Genomic DNA, 21080 nt, shown 5'->3' with positions numbered 1-21080 from the left:
GAGCTATTGAGTGGGGTCATCTCACAAGGGAAAGGTCCTGGCGGACACTTAGCACCACTTGACACATTCATTCATCCCTTCATGTAAACTTATTTAGTTCTGAGATGAGGTCATATGTAGCCCAGGCTAGCCTTGTGCTTCTGATCCGTAGCCCAGGCTAGCCTCATGCTTCTGATCCTCCTGTTCCCCTTCCCCAAATGCTGGGACTTCAGGTGTGCACCGCTACCAGCACAACCTGGCACTAACTTATAACATGAGTCGACATGAAGACATGGCCTGGGTTCTTAGTTTCAGGTTAGAATATTCTCGCAGGTTCCCATGTGGAAGCTGATGCTCAGCATGAAGCTGAGGCAGGTAACACCAGGCTTTTACCCGTCTGCCTCGAGCTCTGCCATCTTGTCACCAGCCTAGGCTGCCATCTCTCCCTCTTCCATACCTTATCACTGTGGTGTGTCACCAACACAGTGGTCATGGGGACTCATTTAAAGTCAGTTTTGAGGGGAGGCTGGATGTCATACTGCTCTTCCAGGGACCCAAACTCAGTCCCCAGTCACATGGCTGGCTCGCTGGCATCACCTGTAACCTCAGCTCCAGGGGAGCTGACACCTTCCTCTGGCCTCTCCAGGTGCCTGCACAGATGTGACCTACACACACACAACCTTTAACCAGTGCAGCTCCATCTCTGATAAACAGCCACAGAGCTGTGTCTGTGAGCTGTCAGCAACTGAGCTCAGGCAGGTCGGCACGGGCTGCCTGTGACTTGCCAGCAGAGAAAGCCTTTCATTGTCCAGAACATTCTGGATGCAAACATGTAGGGGAGGCACCACGGAGGCACATTATTATACAGTTGACTTCACTTTCTGTCTGGCAACTCCACCAAAGTTAGGATGTGAACTAGTTGTACAGGACTTAAAAGTATTTATTTTTTATGATCTTTAATCTGTGTGTGTGTGTGTGTGTGTGTGTGTGTGTGTGCGCGCGCGCGTGCGCGCGTTCATGTGAATGCAGCGCCCACAAAGGCTGATGCACTGATCCCCTGGGACTGGAGTTACAGATAGTGTGAGCTGGGAACCAACCTGGGTCCTCTGGAAGAGCAGCAAGCGCTCCAACACTGAGAACTTAGGCGGGGCCATGTTTCTTTCTTTTACATAGGGCCTCACCTAGCCCAGGTTGACCTTGACCTCTTGATTGTCCTGTCTCCACCTCCCAAATGCTGAGCTCGCTGGCACATACCGCCACACCCAGCTTTATTCACTGTGTCACTCTGTAGTCCATGCTGGGCTCTCCTGGAACTCACTACTCTCCACAATCGTCACACCTAGGTCTCTTGAGTCTAACGATTCCAGATAAGGCACCATGTTAGACATCGCTACACTTAGAGATTAGAGCTACCACGGGGGGGGGGGGGGGGGGGGGGTGCAGTTCATGTGTATAAAGGTCTGTTGCCCGGACCCTTACATACAGTAAGTGCTCAATAAGTGCGCATGGAAAAAACTAAGGGATCTGAGTGCTGAGGTCTCCTATTCAAGGTCACACAGCCAGTTCAGACTATGACACTCAAATCTGTGTTTATTATACATCCGTTCGTTCATTTCCCTCATCCTACTTATCAGCGTCAGCTTGGTATAACCGACTGTACTCCTGTTCCAAGAACGCAGCACAGCCGAGGCCCAAAGGCTTGAGTCCTCCGCAAGTGCGGGACTGACAGTTTCCTAGGTAACAGAGACTGGACCTGGGTCCCTACTCTCCAAGGATAACTAGCGATGACGTAACCGCGGAGGAGCGGCTTCTGCCCCGCCCCACAGGCTCCTCCCACCGTGGCTGCAGCCCGCCTCCCGGACGGCGCAGGGCACCGGGAGCCGCAGCCTCGGTCCGCCCCCCCCCCTCCCACGGGCGGTGACGTCTCGGGCTGCTCGGCCGAGCCGCTCCTCACCACGGTACTTGAGGAAGCGCGGTAGGCGCCGAGGTTTCCCAGGACCCGGACTCTTCGCCCGGACCCGGCGCATGAACTTGGACTCACCTTTTCGGTTGCCCAGCGGAGAGTTCCGGGGGAGGGTGGGAAAGGAGGTGCTGCGCGCGCAACCTCCGCTGGGCTCGACCACGGCGCGCAGGCGCTGACAACTCCGTCCAACTCGGCCCCAGGCCCCGCACTGTGCCCCGCTGGGAACTCCATTTCCCAGAAGCCTGAGCGTCACGCCTCAGTAACTATGGGGGGCGGGGAATCGCTCGCGGTTATCCTGCCATCTCTGGGGCGGTTTTTTCTGTTTTTGTTTTTGTTTTTTTCCCCTCCTGCTGCGCATCTGCTAATCTGAAGCCAATCGCGATGAAATACGAGAAAGCCACCAATCAAAGGTTGCACTGTCAGTTCTAAACCCCGCCCCTTGCTTCTGTGTGGGCTCGGGAATCCCAGAGTCCACGTCCCACTGTTTCCATGGCAACCGCGGTCTTATCATGGGACTTTCGGGGAGGCAGAAGGTGAAAGAAGTCCCACAAGAGGGTAGCGGATTACCCAACTTTGATGTCACCTAGTCCTGATTCTGTTTCCACCGTGCTCTCCAGACTACTCAGTGGGTGGCCAGAAGCCATGGGTCCCCGAGTTTGGCGCAGAGACCCCTGGGTGGAATAGGTCTGAGGAGCCCTTCCTGGGACCGGAAACTCCTCTGAGGAGTTTCTACCGGCACCGGAAGTTGCTCTGAGGTAGACTTGAGTTTGAGGAGTTGGGTTTCCTGGGAGACGGGAAAGCATCTGTTACTGGGTCCCCATCCCCGCCGAGGTACGGAGGCGCGGTGGAGATCCGGGCGACCGCGGGCTTAGTCCTCAGCGGCCGGGGCGGGAGGCCCTGATGGAAGCCGGAACCCTTGCTTGCTGGAGCCGAGCGTAGGCCGGCCTCTTCAGCGGAGTTTGCTCTCGGGCCAGCCCTGAGGGGAGTCTTTGTTCGTTTGTTATGGTTTATCCGTAAGTGTCTGCGTGTCTGCCCTGCCTGCGTGCAGGCACCGTGGAGGCCAGTAGAGGGCATCAGATCCCCTGGAACTGGACATGGGTGTGAGCCGCCGCGCGGGGACTGGGAGCCAAACCTGAAGGGCAGCAATGGCTCTTAACCCCGCATCCTTTACGACAAACAAAATATGGGCCAGCACTCGGGAGCAGAGGCAGGAGGATCTCTTGAGTTCGAGGACAGCCTGGTCTACAGAGAGAGGCCAGGACTATTTATTACACAGAAAAACCCTGTCTCGAACCCTCCCCGCCCCCCAAAAAATCTTCCTTAAAGCAAACAAAAACAGGGTAAAGAGGATATGCTGCTCCTTTTTCAGAGGACCCAGGTTTAATTCTCAACACACACGCACACACACACACACACACACACACACACACACACGATGGCTCACAGACAAATGTAGCTCCAGTTCTGGAGGATCAGACGCCCTCTTTTGGCCTCTTGCAGGCATCAGGTGTGCCCAAAGAACACTTCGAAGTAGGCATAAACAAACACAAAAATAATACTTGTATCCTTCGAGCACCTCAAACGTGTGTAGTGAATTATGATCATTTTCACCCTTCTAAAAGGCATGACCCAGGCTGGCCCCAAATTGGCTATTCGGCCCCTACTTTTTCTGCAGTGTGTACACGTATGTAACCCACGCAGATCCTCCCATGTGCTAACTTAACACCTAGTTATCATACCCAATACAGTGTAAATTCTACATAAGCAATTGTTATATCATGCTGAAGAACAGTAACATCTGTACATGTTGGAAACTGCAGAATTTTAAAAACGATTTTCTGAGTCTGAATTGATCTGTGAACGGACAACCCATGAATAGTCAATATCTTTGTTATTATGGGTTATGGCTTTATAGAAAAAGAGTTGCCACAAAATAGGTATTATAGGAATAGCAATTGTCCAGGTGGAGTGGGGGGGGGGGTTAATTCACCTGCCTCACGGTCTACAGGGTGACACTGCTCTTAACCAGTAAGCTGTTTTTCCGGGCTGATCTTGAACTCGGAGAGATCTGCCTGCCTCTTCTTTCTCAATTGCTGGGATTAAGTGTATGCACCACTATGTCCAACTCACCTTTTTGTTTTTTAGACACAGTCTTTTTATATATCCCTGAGTGATTTTGAACTGGAAAATTTCCTACCTCAGCTTCCCTAGAGTAGGGTAGACATTCACTACCGTGCCAGCTTTCAACAAATATTCTAGAAAGATGCCCTGTCCACCAGGCACTGTGATGCTGCTGACAGGGCGGTGAGTCCGAACAAATGGTCCAAGGAGAACTTCCTTGCCAGATCACAAGATGTAGCTTCAGTTATGTGTTCTGAGAATTTTTGGTTTCTTTAAAAACACAGAAATGTTATAGGAATGTGTTTTTGTTTTAATCCCAGGTGTGGGATATGGGGCTGCTTCAGATTGCCCACACCAGCTGACTATGATTTGCCACGTGCTCTAGCAGGAGTGTAATTTTGCCAGCTTGAAATTCTGGGGACCTTTTAGAGGGTTTATAGATGCCAGAGCCCCGAGAGGGGCTAGAGGTGCTCCAAAGAGGCAGCTGCTGCTCCCTCTACTGCTGCGGCCCGTGCCTCTGTTGCTGGTTGCTCCTGCTGCTGTTGCTGGCTGCTGGTTGCTGGTGGAGATATCCTGCCAATGAAGATCAGCCCTACCCCAAGAAACTGGACGCCCCTAATCAGCAGGAAGTGGTCTAACAATATCAACGCCCCCTTCCCCCTCTAACCTTCCTTCTCTCCTACCTATTGCTGGGGGTTAGAATGGACACGAGTGGTGTAGGGAGGTAGGGAAAAGAACCTAATAAAGTAGCCAAAAGTCCAGCTACAAGTAGCACCCAATGTGGGGCTCCAACCCACCACCCCAAGATTAAGAGTCTCATGCTCTACTGACTGAGCTAGCTAGGCTAGAAGGCAGATTTCAGCCCCACCCTGTGTTGTGCACTTTGGGTTTCAAGTCCTGGGCGGGGCAGGGGGCTGGTGTTTGGCCAGGGGGAGGGGGAGAAGGTGGCAGAGAAGGAGGCCTTGCAGGGCAATGGGGTAAAAGAAAAACAGCCAGTTTCCAAAAGAAGTGGCTAACCTTGAACCAACTGTGCTGCCAGAGAAGGGATGGCCTGGGATTACAAAATCTCCATCAGTTTTCCCAGCAGTCATACAGCACGTGCCTGCTAACACGTAGATCATGACTACTATGGGATAGTATGGCTGCCTATAAAAATGATAGATTTGAGGTGTTTTAAAGAGGCCCTAGTTTCCCTACACAATGCATTCACCTTGTGTAAAACAAATATTAAGTAACTGCTACCCAAGATAGATTTATTCTCCCCAAGATTGTAAGAGTCTGGAAACAGTTGTGCCAACGGCCGGTCAGCACTTACAATGGTTAACATGGTGGAGAGGAGAAGCCACAAGTACTGGATGATGAATAGAGCAGGAGGAATGAATATTGTCAAATATCAATTGCGGGCCGGGCGTGGTGACGCACACCTTTAATCCCAGCACTTGGGAAGCAGAGGCAGGTGGATTACTGTGAGTTCGAGGCCAGCCTGACCTACAAAGCGAGTCCAGGACAGCCAGGGCTACAGAGGACCCTGTCTAGAGAAACCCTGTCTCGAGAAACAAACAAACAAAATTATATAAATTGCTTAGTGAAGTGTAGTACTCTGCTACGCACGAACAGACTGTATTTGATGACGCTATTATAGAACAATGTTGCTTAGTGGATTTTAAGAGCTTGGGATAATGTTGAAGAGTTTGGGAAAAGGTCCATCTCATTTACTAAGATTGAACAAGGCTCTGGGGAAGCTGTCACAGATTTCTTGCGAATATTAGTTTCAACTATGAACAGAGCCATATCAGACCCTCATTTGAGGCACGTGTTGGCAGAGACCCTTGCATTTGAGAATAGGAATATTGAATGTAAAAAAGCTACTAGACCGTTAAAGGTGAGGACAGCACCAATGGATGAGTGGATAAGGGACAGGACTGACATTGGCTCCCATGAGTAGCATGCTAACACTGTAGGACAAGCTATTGCTAAAAGTCTCCAGTACCAAAATGTCAGGTGCTTCAATTGCAGAAAATATGGTCATTTACAAAGAAACGTGACCAAGCCACTAAAAGCCTCAGATCTTAAAATGTTTGATGCCTTAACTGGGAGAAATACAGTGCTTTCTGCCAGAGAAGTGAGCAAGCCATTTCTTGTGGCAATGAGTTTTCTAAAAGAATGCCTAGGCTTCCTGAGGTTTGCAGACAATGTGGAAAAAAGGAAACCATTGGAGCAATGAGTGCAGGTCCAAGAGGGATATTCAAGGCAGCTTAGTGCCCTTGGGAAACAGCTTGGAGCCCCTCAGCAAAAAATACAAGTTGTTTCCCTCTTGTCAGCCAGGAAGCAACAACAAAAACAAAAACAAAACAAGCAGGCAGAGAAACTGCACCTGAGTAATGCTGATCTCCTGCCTGCTACTGCAGGCAGTGCTGCTCTAGACTAGGCTGCAGATAAACCTCTTGCCCTGCCCCCCCAAAATTAAATGATACAAAACAAACCCTGGCATTTATGGGGTGATCTTGTGGAGGAGGAGATTAACTTCCCAAGGATTCACTGTGGATCCAGGAATTATAGATGGGAATTCAAAGAAGAAATTAAAATTGGGGCCAATGTAAAAAAGGAGATGTAAGTTAGTGCATATAAATAGGATAGCACCGCTGCTATGGTTCCCTCCATTTAAAGCCAAAGCCACTCCAGTAGAAAGACAAGGAGGGTTTGGAAGTACTAGAAAATGTGTGTTCTGGAAAACAGTGGTTAATGGCCAGAGGCCAAAATTAAAATTGCAAATAAATGGTGTTGAAATAGAGGTTTTGGCCGGGCGGGCATGGTGGCTCACGCCTTTAATCCCAGCACTCGGGAGGCAGAGGCAGGTGGATCGCTGTGAGTTTGAGGCCAGCCTGATCTACAAAGTGAGTCCAGGATGGCCAAGGCTACACAGAGAAACCCTGTCTCGGAAAAAAAAAAAAGAAAAAGAAATAGAGGTTTTGGTGGATACAAGAGCTGATGTGATTATCATTTCCACAAAATATTGAAATTCAGAATGGCCACTATGGAAGGTTTAGATAGTTTTTATGATGTGGAAAATTATCTCAAATAAAACAAAGTATCTGATGGGTTAAATTTGTGGGATCGGAAGGCCATTTGGAAGGTTAAGACCCCATGTGGCTGACATATTCATAATTTTATAGGGGAGGGCTCTTTTACAACAATGGAGCACTCAGATTTAATATTCCTGTTTCACAGAAAAGTTTGTCAGATCTTCTGGGCCTGATGGCTGAAGATGAATGCCCCAATGACACTAGGAACCTTGGGTAACTATCCAGGTAGCCTACAAGTCTCTGCCATTTTTTTTCTTTCTTTAAGTTTTGGAAGCTGCTTGCTCGGCATATCCTGTTTACTCAGGCTAATTTTATCCTTCCCAGGTCTCTGATGGGGTTAAAGACTAGATAGTAATAGTTTTACAGTTTTCCTTGTTATTAGATTCAGAAAGATTAAAGACGTAATTCTTACTTGATAGTTCTCCGAGTTGTTCTTATTGTATATAGTTTACTAATGTTAAAGAAAGAGCCATTTATGGGACTAAAAGGGGGAGTTGTTGGGGTATATTGAGTGAAAGTGTCTCCATATTCAGTTGTTGCTTGGTAAACCGACAGAAAGCGAAGTACTAGCTGGATCTTGGTATTGCTATTTCTGTGGTCCATCGACAGTCTGATATTATGTAAATATTTGTCCTTCCTCATTTGGCTATTGGCTTTAATAAAAAGCTGGTGGATTCAGGCACAGTGGCACACTCCTGTAATCCCAGCACTTGAGGAGGCAGAGGCAGGCAGATCTCTGTGAGTTCGAGGCCAGCCTGGTCTACAAAGTGAGTTCAGAAAAGTCAAGGCTACACAGAGAAACCCTGTCTCAAAAAACCAAAGCCAAACAAAACAAAACAAAAGGCTAGAGTGGAGGGTGGAACTTCCAGGAGAGAGAGAGAGAGACTCTGAAAAGAAAGCAAAGTTGAGAGATTCGCCTGGAGGACAGAGGTTAAAGGACAGACAAGAGTGTAGCAAAAAGGAGCCGGGCATGGTGGCGCACGCCTTTAATCCCAGCACTTGGGAGGCAGAGGCAGGCGGATCGCTGTGAGTTCGAGGCCAGCCTGGTCTACAAAGCGAGTCCAGGACAGCCAAGGCTACACAGAGAAACACTGTCTCAAAAAACAAAAAACAAACAAACAAACAAACAAAAAAAGTGTAGCAAAAAGGTAGAGCTAGCCACATGGTGGGATGTAATGCCAGGATTAGTCAGGTTAAGCTAGAAAGCTGGCTGTGAATCAGCTCAGCTAAAAGGCCTAAGCTTTAAGATATTAAAAAGCCTCTGTGTCATTATTTATACTGCCCGAAAGTCCTGCTATAGTTGAGTCAGGAATGGTTGTGAGTGGCTCTGCAGGCTCTGAAGCATGGGGAGTTTTAAGGGTTGGGTAGCTTCATCACACACAGTTGTCACTGTGCTCTCTACCGCAGGCGCTTGTTGGGATTTGTCTTGCTACTTGCGGTAGTGTGGAGACGCATTCAGCATGAACAGAAAGGCAGCCATAGAAGGATGAGAGCTTTTCTCTCAGATCTTCCGCAGCTCTGCTAGCTGGAGACATGGAGGGGAAGGAGGAGAAGCATAAAAAAGGTCCCTGGAACCAGGCAGCTATGGCTGAGGTAAGTGGAAGGCTCTTTGTCTCACTCAGTCACTCCCAAAGGAAAACCAGCATTCCTTTGTTTTGTGTTTACTGTGACTCCCAAGCAATCTTTTGAAGGGGCGTGGTGGCTTAAGGTAACCCAGGCAGGAGGATCTCTGTGAGTTCCAGGTCAGCCTGGTCTACAAAGTGAGTCCAGGACAGCCACAGCTACACAGAGAAACCCTGTCTCAAAAAACAAAAACAAACAAAAGATAGGATCTCACTTTGTAGCTCAAGATGACCTTGAATTCAGACGTTGTACATCAGTCTCCTAGCTTACAGGAAATGCCCGGGGTGGAGGGGCAGTCAGATGTCAGCAGCAGGACACAAGTGTCATGTCCAGAGCATAGGGCCTTTGGTCAGTTTGGATGGGAATGGCTCCCATAGACTGGGATGTTTGAATGCTGTTCTCGGGTTAGTGGAACTATTTGGAAAGGATTAGGAGGTGTGGCCCTCTTGAAGAAGGTGTATCAGAGCAGCGTTTGAGATTTCAAAACCTTCCCACTATCCCCAGTGTGCTCTCTGCCTCCTGCTTGAGGTTTGAGATGTGAGCTCTCAGCTGTTGCTACCGACACGCCTTCACTCCACCATTGTGGATTCTAACCTGTTGGAACAGTAAGTCGTCATGGTAGTGGTATTTTATCACAGCAATAGAAAAGTAATGTAGAAAGCATGGAAGCAGGGCTGGAGAGATGGCTCAGAGGTTAAGAGCACTGTCTGCTGTTTCAGAGGTCCTGAGTTCAATTCCCAGCAACCACATGATGGCTCACAGCCATCTGTAATGAGATCTGCTGCCCTCTTCTGGCCTGCAGGTGTACATGTGGGTAGAACATTATCATCCTCATCACCATCATCATCATAACAAAACAAAACAAACAAACAAAAAACCCACCATCTAGTACCTTCCTAATGCTGCAGCCCTCTAATACAGTTCCTCATGCGGTGACCCCTAGTCATAAAATGATTTTCGATGCTATTTCATAACTGTAATTTTGCTACTTTTATGAATCATAATATAAATATCTGTGTTTTCCAATGATCTTAAGTAAGTCAACTGTTCGGCCCGCAAAGGAGTTGTGACCCATAGGTTGAGAACCATTGCTCTACATAAATTTTAAAGATTTATTTTTGTTTTCTCTGTATACTTTGCCTGTGTGTATCTACATGTGCTGCATGTATATTTGGTTCCTTCACAGATCATAAGGGCTCTAAACCTGACAGTTGTGAGCCACTGTGAGGGGTCTCGATCACTAGGCTATGGCTTCAGCTCTGGCTCTGTATAGTTTTAATTTTAGGCTGGTGGTGTTTTTGAGACAGGGTCTCACTGTGCAGCCCTGGCTAACCTGGAGCTTACCGTGTAGACTAGGCTGGCCTTGAGGCCATACAGGTCCACCTGCTTCTGCCTGACGTGCTGGGATTACAGGTGTGTGCCTCTGTGCCCAGCTTGTATGTAGACTTTAAATATGGCCCAGGGAGTCAGAGATGCTTTTAAATTTTTTTTTGTTGTAAATGATTACACAGCTGGGCAAGGAATATAGCTATCTGAGGGCAAGAGCAGGTCCAATCACAGGAACTCAGACATAGCACAGGGTGTAGACAGATCCAGCAGGCGGTTCCAGCCCCACACTCCCGGGCTGTGGTAGTCTGGCTGCCTCATTCCTCACATCTGCCCTCTGAGGAGGATGGGTTCTGTTACTGTGTAAGTGTTCATGGTGAGATGGCAACGCCTGGTTGCTGGGTCCATGATTATATTGCTACTTGTTTCTGTGTAAAATGTGTGTTTTTTCTTTCTTATTTTTTTCTTCTGTTTTTTTTTTTTCCCTACAAACAAACTGCCCTACGTTGGGCCACTTGTATCTGTTCTTGGCTACTTTGTAGGTTCTTTTTTTCCCACCATTTATCCCTTCCCTACTTCCCCCACTAACACTAGATAGGAGAGAAAGACATACAGAGGGGGGAGGGGGGACAGAGAGAGGAGGAGGAGGGAGAGAGAGACAGAGAGAGACAGAGAGAGACAGAGAGAGACCCTGAATCTAATTTCTTTTCAACTCTTCCTCCCAGTTTCCAGCCCAGCTCCTTCAAATGTTTCTCCCATCGGTTCCTCCCTCAGTTCCCCAACAGTCGGCTTAAACAGTCTCTTCTCCTAGTTTTCCTAACACTAGCAGCTGCAAACTATGACAACTGTTCTAGCCTATTTCCTGAGCTCAGCTTCTCCTGGCTCAGCTGTCTCCTAAAAATACCACCTGCCCAACTGCTTTCCCCTCTCATTCTCTTTCTCAGCCTCAGCTACCTTTTCATATTCTCTCCTGTTCCCAGAAATCCAAGCAGCAACCAACACTGAAGTCCTAGGGTCAAGCAGCTCTAATGGCTAAGAATTCTCAAAGGACCAGTTGGCTAGCAACTGGGGATCCTTCACAGGGATGGGCATGCAAGAGAAATTATGTTACACTTCGTTGTTTGGAAATTTCCATAAAGAACACAAAGCCAAGTGTGGTGGTTTGTGCTTGTGATGTCAGCACCAGGAAGTTAAGGCAGGAAGATTGCTGTGAGTCCAGCCTGAGCTACAGAGTAAGACCCTTCTCCAAACACCAACAACTTTAAAAATACTCATTTTGGGGCCAGGCGTGGTGGTGCACACCTTTAATCTCAACGCTCAGGAGGCAGAGGCAGGTGGATTTCTGTGAGTTCCAGGCCAGCCTGATCCACAGAGTTAATTCCAAGACATCCAGGGATACACAGAGAAACCCTGTCTTGAAAAACAAAAACCAACCAAACAAAAAATTGTATTATTATTATTATTATTATTTTATTATTTTACTTCTTTTTGAGACATAGCCCTGGCTGTCCTGGAACTTTCTGGGTAGATCAGGCTGGCCTTGAGCTCTCAGAGATCTATCTAGCTCTACCTCCCCAGTGCCAGGATTAAAGGCAGTGCCTCTGCACCTGTCTCCTTAAAATCTGCAACTAAGAAGTAGATGCATTTTAGGGTTGGCAGAGCCGGGTTTCACCCTCCCTGCGTGACTTGACATTCTGTCACTTATCCAAGGCCCTGTGTCTCTACCCGGTCAGGCCCCTGAGTGATTGACAGTGTGCTTCATTCCAGGAGTTTGTGGCCCTCAAGGATGTGACCATGGATTTCACTTCGGAAGACTGGGAAGAGCTGGAGCTAGAGCTGGACCACAGGGACCTGTTCTGGGATGGGACACTGAACACCTGCCAGGACCTTGTCTTGTTCAGTAAGTGTCACCCTGATCCAGGGTCCTAATCACTGCCCTGCTTTGTGCCGTGTCACCCAGAGGGTGCTGCCCTGGTACCTGGGCTGGCGGTGCTGTCATCCAGAACACAGCACCCTGTGTCCCTGGCTCTGGTCCCTGTCTGGATCCTTGCATATTCCCTCCCTTTCCTTCAGCAGGTGGCTCAGGGCCTGTGGCTGCTGTCCCCGTTGCCCACACTGTCCCCACCCAAGCCTGGGTTCTCTTGTGGCTCTGCGTGGTCTAATTCCTTGCTATGTCATCTGGACATAGCAAGGTGGGGTGGGGACCTGTGATCCGTCCTTCCCCCTGGGTGTCTCAGTACTCGCATGGAGCCTGGTGAGCACGCTTAGGCTGTGGCAGTCACCGTGCTTTAGCCCCACGCTGTGCTTGGTGAGCCTGCAGAACTCTCCTCATGCCCAGCCCCCAGGCAGTCCTCAGAGAGGAAAAGTCCTCCCAGCTGTGCTCCCCTAGCACCCAGCTCGCTAGGAGCACTCAGAGGGCTGCACCTGTGGTCAGACTCAACAGCTGTAGCTCACTGTAAAGAAGGACAGAGCCCAGGCCGCCAGCGCACTCAGTGAAGTCACCTGCAGGCTCTGACTCTAGCATCCCCATGCCAGTCTCACGTCATTGACAGCTGGAGTCACTGGGAAGAAGGAAGCTCAGTTGAGAAATGCTCCTATCAGACAAGACTGTGGTGCATAGTTTAAATTAACTATTGGTTTGGGAGGGCCCAGCTCACCTCCCCATGGGTGGTGTCGCTCCTGGTGGTCCTGGTGCTGCAGGACAGCAGGACGAGGAAGCAACGAGAGCACGCCAGCGAGCAGCACTTGTTCACGGCCTCTGCCTCAGCTCCTGTCCCAGGCTCCCGCCTCCAGGCTCCTGCCTCCAGGCTCCTGCCTCCAGGCTCCTGCCTCCAGGCTCCTGCCTCCAGGTTCCTGCCTCCAGGCTCCTGCCTCCAGGTTCCTGCCTCCAGGTTCCTGCCTCCAGGTTCCTGCCTCCAGGTTCCTGCCTCAGGTTCCTGCCTCCAGGTTCCTGCCTCAGGTTCCTGCCTCCAGGCTCCTGCCTCCAGGCTCCTGCCTCAGGCTCCTGCCTCCAGGTTCCTGCCTCAGGTTCCTGCCTCCAGGTTCCTGCCTCCAGGCTCCTGCCCTGAGTTCCTGTCCTGACTTCCTTCAGTGATGGCCTGTGATCTGAGTTATAAGCTGAAATAAACCCTTTTCTTCCCAAGTTACTTTTTTATCTCAGCAGTAGAAACCCTAGTCAGGAAGTGAGCTGGTGCTTGCTCACAGGGCCCTGCTTCCTGAGTCTCAGAAAGAAAGCACGACTTGAGTGCAGGCCATGCTGGTGCCGGAACATTCCCAAAGCTCAGCTGTGCCAGCGTGAATCCTGCTCTCTAGTAGAGCAGCCAAGACAGCCAAGTCCACTTTCTGCATGCAGCCTCTGGGTAGGAAGGCAGAAGTCTCTACCCCAGATGCTAATCAAGTTCAGTGGGAGGCCCACTCCAGGATGAAATAAAGTCTTGCTGGCAGCAGGGAGGTCCAGCCTCTGTGGACCAAACTCTAAACATCCATGCAGAAGTGTATTTATTGATTGTTACATGTCTAATGAATATTTAATATTGAATTATTATTTTCGTGAAATTAGCGGTTACTCCTTAACCAGCTTTATACCCAAATACCCACATAGAGGGACCAGGATCTATTTAATCAGCCTATGGCACAATGCTGCACAATAGTGACTCCATCCTAAAGCTCCATGCTAGTATAGTTTCTTCCCACTGTATACTCCCACGCCCAGTTCATTTCTCCTGATGTTTTCCAGTCTTCTCCTCATGGCTCTACCCCCACCCCCCACTGATCAGCATGTCCCGCCCTATTCTCTGTTACTGCTCAGCATTGGCTAGTTTGTTTTTATCGGCAACACAGAGAACAAATGGTGACATGTTTACACAAACTTGAAACTTAGATTGAACATCACAATGCGGTGTTGAGGGATCCAGAGAGTGGGGCGGAGACATCAGCCTGTGTTTGAAGAAGGGCAAACTGTACACCGTCCACAGGAACTTTATGCCAACAGTTACACAAAAGATATTTTTAGGGTAAAACAAGTTCCTCATACCAAAGCCCAGACCTAATCTATGTGTTTCTTGAAGGAGCACTCAACCTTGCAATTTCAGTCTTTATTGTACACTGTTTGAGGTACTCAGTAATGCGAGATGTTCCAGGTTTGCCAGAAAAGTACTGTAACTAAAGCCGTGCAAAGGCTGTACAGCTCCTTCAGAAAAACAGCGCTATAGATGACAGAAAACAATCTCTGTTTTCTACAGTGATTTCAAGGTCAAAGTACATCAAAAAACAACCACTTCATTCTGATGTTCACGCCAGATACAGTGACTGCTATTTTCCCTCTATACCCAGTGCACATCTTCAGGGCAGCTCCCTGTCCTACCACCTCATCCTCAATATAGCTCCTGCGTGCCCTCCATTCTTTATTTTCCAGAAAAAAACGGAGTGCTTGATCCCCACAGTTAAACAAAGTGAAAGACAGCCTGCAGTGGGGGCCCTCCGACATCGGACTGCATTGCACTGGGCGGCTTTTCTTACCTGCCGCCCAGTGCCCAGCTACAGAAGCAGCCCGGGAGGGCTGACTCGGTGTCTTTCAGTAAGAAGTGCACTGACCTCCTAAAGGATCTGACAGTGCCTGCTGCACATCTGGATGCCCTCCAGATCTTCTGATGACAGGATTGTCTTTCTCAGCAGACCCCCCACGGCCCAGCCTGATTTCCCAACCAGAAGTCTGTGAAGCACTGGAAGCTATGATCAAAGGAGGCCCCGCCGCCCCCAGTGCAGGTGAGCGGGAGGAAGGGCCGGGGTGCACCCACTGCCCCTGACTGAGCTCCTGCCCAGCCCCTAGCGCGTCTGTCCTCTCTCACACATCTTGGTGCCTCTCCAGAGCCTTTTAACTTCAAGGCTCAGCAAGGGGCTGCTTTCTACTCCCCCGCCAATTTATGCCCCCCATGCCTTGTGCTCTCTAAGCACGTGAACCTCTGTCTTAGTTCTACCTTCTTCCTGCTTCTTCAGCCATGTTGCAAGTCAGTCAGGTCATAGCTGCTGCCGCCCGCCCGGCAGCTCTCATTTCCAACACCAGGCAGCCCTACGCTGTGCATGACCTGATGGAACTATTTGCAATGGGAGAAGGAGGGAAGGGCTGTACCAGGGCACGGAGACGTCGTACAGCGTCCCTGTGTCACCGTGAGGAAGACTCCACGCCAGAGAGCCCAGGTCCAGCTCTATCCACCTGGACAGTCCGTAGCCCTGTTCCCTGCCGACTGCTCCCTGGAAGGGCGTTAGTGTGGGCTCCCTGCCGCCTGCTGCTTGTGTTGTGCTCCTTGAAGGTGAACAGCCCAGGCACGTGCTCCCCAGATCTGAGCTCTCTTCTGCCACTTCATGATACGGACTATCTCTAAGCGTAGGCAGCCAAACATGCGTGTGCACACGTGTGCATGAATGCATGTGCAGGACTCCAGTAGTAACAGCTGTGCTGCGCTGCGCTGTCACTCCTGCCTTTCCCCGCTGCGGCACACGCTGCTGTAATGAAAAGTCTGTACCCGACTGACCCTGACCGCTCATAGCACAAGAGGGCCTCATACTTGTTGGTTGATGTGCTCAGTGCAGGCGACCAGTGTGAGCGAAGATCTAGTGAAGAGGAAACTAGAGACCATTGTGGGCTAGGAGCAGCAGCGTGGTGACCGTATAGGCCAAGAGAGCCTTGAAAGCTGTTGTTTGAGCTGGTGGCGGTGGCGCACGCCTTTAATCCCAGCACTAGGGAGGCAGAGGCAGGTGGATCGCTGTGAGTTCGAGGCCAGCCTGGTGTACAAAGTGAGTCTAGGACAGCCAAGGCTACACAGAGAAATGTGTCTCAAAAAAAAAAAAAAAAAAAAAAAAGGAAATAAAGGAATGTGTTGTTTATAAGGGTCAACAGTCTCTGAGGTGCTCAATGGATGGAGACCCACCAAACTGTAGAAGGTACTGATATGGAAGAAGGTGATGATGGTACAAGACGTTAGGAGACGGGGAACAGCAGTGTAGAGACGGCAGTGCCAGAGCACATGCTGTGGTGGTCAGGGTTAGGGTTAGATAAGGGTAAAGCTTGTTTCTTTAACTATGGAAAGTAAGGTGTCCACTTTGGGCAGGGCACGTGTGCTCCTGCCTTGAAGGAAGCACACTGCAATGCAAACTGTCCCTGTGGTTGTCCTGTGTGGGTGTGCATGTGTGTCGTCCTGTGCGGGTGTGCATGTGTGTCGTCCTGTGCGGGTGTGCATGTGTGTCGTCCTGTGCGGGTGTGCATGTGTGTCGTCCTGTGTGGGTGTGCATGTGTGTCGTCCTGTGTGGGTGTGCATGTGTGTCTTCCAGCGACGCTGAGGATGTGGAGGAGCCACAGTAGAGTTGATTACCGGGGTTATCCAGTTCAGCTGTTGAGAGCTTACAGGATGGGGCATTGATGGCAGAATGAGGTGTGGATGGCCACAGAAGGCGTTTTTTTTTTTTTTTAGACTTATTTATTTAGTGTATGAGTGCTCTATCTGCATGTCCACCTGCATCCTGGAAGAGGGCACTAGATCTCATTATAGATGGTTGTGAGCCACCATGTGCTTGCTGGGAATTGAACTCAGGACCTTTGGAGGAGCAGACAGTGCTCTTAACCTCTGAGCCATCTCTCCAGCCCTGGTCAGGGAAGTCTTAACTGGGGAAGTGATACTCCGACTAGGTATTAAAAGACACAGAGGTCTTAGCAGGAAGGGTATTGAAGCCTAAGGAGCTAGTTAGAGCATTGAGAAAGGAGATATGCAGGAGTGCCACGGGGCCGTCACATGATGTGCTGGGCTGATGTGCTGCTTGTATTTCTCTTTTCTGGGCAAGATACCCTGGGAGAGTGTAATCAGCAGTGTAGCCAGCTTTCTTTATTATACAACCCCCAGGGCTAGAGAGATGGGAGGCCAACGAGAAACCTAGGACCAGATTTTTAGTTGATGGTGATGGAGACAGGAAAAGAAGCGCGTTGAGACAGTTCCAGGGTGGTTGGAAAGAACTTAGTGCCTGAGTCAGGGCGAGAGGGTTGGCCCAGCAGAGGGATGGATGCATGTGCGAGAATTCCCTGTCACCAAGGGCCCAGCGTGTCTTGTGTACGATTTTGATACTGAGTGGTATAGAGGAAGGAGGCATGCCTGGAAGGTGTTGTGGTGAGCTTAGTTTCATGGTTATGGTGGTCATGGCCTGGAAGGTGTTGTGGTGAGCTTAGTTTCATGGTTATGGTGCTCATGCCCAGCCTCTCCCCTCCAATGAAGCCTTGCAGGCTCGCAGCTCCCTGTGTGACCATCCCAAGATTTCCACTTCTTCCTGCCATTTCAGACAGACACAGACCTACCACAGCCTTCTTATGTTCTGTGTTGCAGTCCACAGCATGGTTGTTCCACTGGCCCAGGGAGCAGAAGGCATCTGCTCACTCCCTCCTCTCTCTCTTTCAGAAGTCACTGAGACCAAGAGCTCTCCTTTGCAGCAGGGCTCCTTGGAAGAAGGCCTCTCCCACGTCACGGAGACATATTCCAAGGAGGAACTCAACTTTGGAGCCTGTCTAGGCAAGAACTGGCCAGCTAGTTTTCTGAGAGATCCGCAACGTCTCCCAAGAGCTGACAGTACCGACAAGGAAAGCCGCACAGATTGCAAGAGTCCTGAATTCACGAGCGGCCCCAGTCCTGGGCCTCTGTGCTCCGCAGGAGAGGACGCTGTGCTAGCTGGTAGTGCTGAGAAGACCCTCACAGCAGTGATGCCACAAGAACCCGGGAGTGACTTCAGCTGGTGCTTAGAGCAGAGCCAGCAGGACTCCGTCCAGGCGGAGGAGAAGCTATACAAGTGTAGTGAGTGTGGGGAAAGCTTCGGCCAGAGTTTCCACCTCATCCAGCACTGGATTGTCCACGTGAGGGAGCAGGAGCTCAGCAAGGGTGCTTCCCTTCTCCTGCGGCCAGTGACTCAGACATGCCACAAATCCTACACGTGTCAGGAATGCGGGAAAAGGTTTAGTCAGAATATGTACCTCCAGTGGCATCAGAAAATTCACACTGGAGAAAAACTCTGTAAAACTCAAAGTGGTAACCTAGAAAAGCCGTCGAAGAGTCAAAGTGGTGTGCCCCAAAAGCTGCAGCAGAGTGAAGGCGCTGGTTCAGCAGGAGGGGGTGCCGTTCAAGGTCAGGACCAAGAAAAACCACCTGCTGGTAAAAGTAGTGACCACGGCAAGCTGCCTGAGAGTCAGAACGGTGACGCTCCATCCATTCTTCATCCACAGCCTATTAAACATCCGAAACCTCCCGCGAGTGCTATGCCCTGCAGATGGAGGAGATACGGGAAGGCACTCAGCCAGGCCCTTCATCCAGCTGCGCACCAGAAAGCCCACACCCAGAAGCTCTATGAGTGCGCTGCGTGCCCCGAAACCTTCAACCTAAGGAAGCATTTCTTGCAACATCGGAAAACTCACTTTACAAAAACCGTCTTTGAGTGTCAAGAGTGCAGAAAGACCTTTAGTCACAGGTCCTCCCTCATTGAACACCAGGCCGTTCACACAGGCGAGAAGCCATATAAGTGTAATGAATGTGGGAAAGCTGTCAGCCATTACTCCACCCTGAAGATCCACCAGAGGCTGCACAGTGGAGAGAAGCCGTACAAATGCAGCGAGTGTGGGAAAGCCTTCTGTCGGAGCACACGCCTTAAGGAGCATCAACAAATCCACTCGGGCTACCGGCCCCACCAGTGTCCAGAATGTGTCAGGAGTTTTAGCCGTCCCTCACACTTGACCCGCCATCAGCTGAGCCATGCCACAGAGAAGCTCTTTGCCTGTGCTAAATGCAAGGAGACCTTCAGCCATAAAGAGCAGCTAGCGCAGCACCGCAAAGGTCACAGCATCGAGTCCCTGTATGAGTGTGAGCAATGTGGAGAACACTTCATTTGCAGCTCGACTCTGAATTGCCACCTGAGCATTCACACCAGAGAAAATACAGGCGAGAAAGGGCTGGGTCAGAACTCAAGGCACACTGAGAAACGCTTTAAGTGTAACAAGTGTGGCAAAGCCTTTAACCACAGCAGATACCTCAGGAAGCACGAGAAGATTCACACCAAGGTGACGTCTGAGCACAGAGGACGTGGGGAAGCCTGTGACCAGAGTGTGCAGCTCCCTGGCCATCCAAGCATCCATGCTGGTAAGACACCAGATGAATGCAGTGAGTCTGAGAAATGCTCTCCTAACACCTCTGTCACTGAGCCCCAGCCTTCCCAAAGTGCACGTCCCTTTAAATGCAGCAAGTGCAGCAAGGCCTTCGGCCAGCGTGCCCACCTTTTGAAGCATGAGTTAATCCACACTGGGGAGAAACCCTTTAAATGCAGCGAGTGCGGCAGAGCCTTCAAGGAGAGCAGCTACCTCCTTCAGCACCAGCGAGCCCATGCTGGAAGGAAGCACTTGGCGTGCAGCGAGTGTGGGAAAACCTTTAGTCAGAGTTCGTGCCTTTCTAAGCATTGGAAAATCCACACCGGGGAGAAGCCCTTTTCATGTGGGGACTGTGGCAAAGCCTTCATTTTGGGTGCCCAACTCCTCCGACACCGGAGAATTCACACTGGAGAAAAGCCTTATGTCTGTGAAGAGTGTGGGAAAGCCTTCCGCCAGAGCTCGTGCCTGATGCTCCACCGCAGAGTCCACACTGGCGAGAAGCCGTACACATGCAGCCAGTGTGGGAAAGCCTTCTCCCAGAAAGCCAACCAGAGAAAGCACGAGCGGATTCACAGCGGGGAAAAGCCTTACGCCTGCGATGAGTGTGGGAAAGCCTTTGGCCTCAGCACCCATCTCAGCCAACACCGCAGAGTCCACACCCGGGAGAAGCCATGTTGTCAAGATTGTCACAAAGCCTTTTACAGCTATGCTGCTCTTAGCAAACACCGGCGACTTCACCTTTGTAAAGTAACAAGTGGCACTGCCGAGAGCCACTTGGTGACAGCAGAGTCCCATGCTTCTGAAAGCGTTCATCTGAAGCCATCCACCAAAACCAACACATTGCAAACCTCCCCTCCTGTTAAGTCATAATAAAAGTTGGTGAAACAAATTGTACAGGTTCCTTTCACCCACAGCAGCTGTCCTCAGCTTCCTAATGCTGCAACCCTAGCTCCTCATGTTGTAGTGACCAACCATAAAATCATCATTGCTACCTCATAACTGTAATTTTGCTACTGTTATGAATAGTAAGGTAAAGTTTTCCGATGGTCTTAGAAGATCAAGACCCATGGATGGGGAGCCACTCATTTTATTTTTCTTGCTTTTTTTGTTTTTGTTTTTTTTTTTGAGACAGGGTTTTTGTGTCTAGCCCTGGCTGTCTGGACTCACTTTGTAGACCAGGCTGGCCTTGAACTCACAGCGATCCACCTGCCTCTGCTTCCTGAGTGCTGGGATTAAAGGCATGCACCATTATGGCCAGAATGGGGAACTGCTGATTTATTTATTTATTTTTTAAATATCTTACTTATTTCACGTCCATGAGTGCTCTATCTGCCTCCACACCTGCAGGCCAGGAGAGAGCATTAGAGGGTGTGGATGGTTGTGAGCCACCATGTGGTTGCTGGGAATTGAACTCACGACCTCTGGAAAAGCAGACAGTCTCTTAACCGCTGAGCCATCTCTCCAGCCCCCGGAACTGCTGATTTATGAAGCCGTGCAGGGTCAGGATTCAGGGATAGACCTTGGAGTCTGTCCCCCTCAACTGAGTTCCAATTCTGTCATCCTATGTAGCCTTGTGAAAGTCATACAATTTTTCAGCACTTCATCATCTATAAAATGGGCATAATATTCACATCGCTCAGGGCAGTGGTGAGGATTAAATACATTTCAAGCACTTGCCAGGTGTGGTGGCGCACACCTTTAATCCCAGCACTTGGGAGGCAGAGGCAGGCGGATCGCTGTGAGTTCCAGGCCAGCCTGGTCTACAGAGTGAGTCCAAGACAATCAGAGTTACACAGAGAAACCCTGTCTGGGAAAACTA

The 21080-nt window shown here is 50.0% G+C and overlaps 1 protein-coding gene across 1 annotated transcript; it reads left to right on the top strand.

The window, feature by feature from the left end:
* The first annotated feature begins 2587 nt into the window (after nucleotides 1-2587).
* Znf473 (zinc finger protein 473) lies at nucleotides 2588-20137 on the top strand. Its single transcript, XM_051149676.1, has 6 exons — nucleotides 2588-2773; nucleotides 7292-7371; nucleotides 8554-8739; nucleotides 11863-12022; nucleotides 14770-14859; nucleotides 17535-20137. The coding sequence occupies exons 3-6, from the start codon at nucleotides 8680-8682 to the stop codon at nucleotides 20129-20131; spliced, it is 2907 nt and encodes a 968-aa protein (XP_051005633.1). The 5' UTR covers nucleotides 2588-2773; nucleotides 7292-7371; nucleotides 8554-8679; the 3' UTR covers nucleotides 20132-20137.
* Nucleotides 20138-21080: the final 943 nt, after the last annotated feature.

The sequence above is a fragment of the Acomys russatus genome, chromosome 7, assembly GCF_903995435.1.
Source record: "Acomys russatus chromosome 7, mAcoRus1.1, whole genome shotgun sequence".
NCBI lineage: Eukaryota > Metazoa > Chordata > Mammalia > Rodentia > Muridae > Acomys > Acomys russatus.
The sequence above is the reverse complement of the archived record's forward strand: the minus strand, read 5'-3'. Positions and strand labels throughout refer to the sequence as shown.

Bases quoted from the DNA above. Each gene is read 5' to 3' on its own strand.
- Znf473 (XM_051149676.1), top strand. From the start codon at position 8,680: ATGGAGGGGAAGGAGGAGAAGCATAAAAAAGGTCCCTGGAACCAGGCA. The intron at 8,740-11,862 runs GTAAGTGGAAGG...GCTTCATTCCAG, and splicing joins ACCAGGCAGCTATGGCTGAG to GAGTTTGTGGCCCTCAAGGA. The intron at 12,023-14,769 runs AATCACTGCCCT...CTTTCTCAGCAG, and splicing joins TCACCCTGATCCAGGGTCCT to ACCCCCCACGGCCCAGCCTG.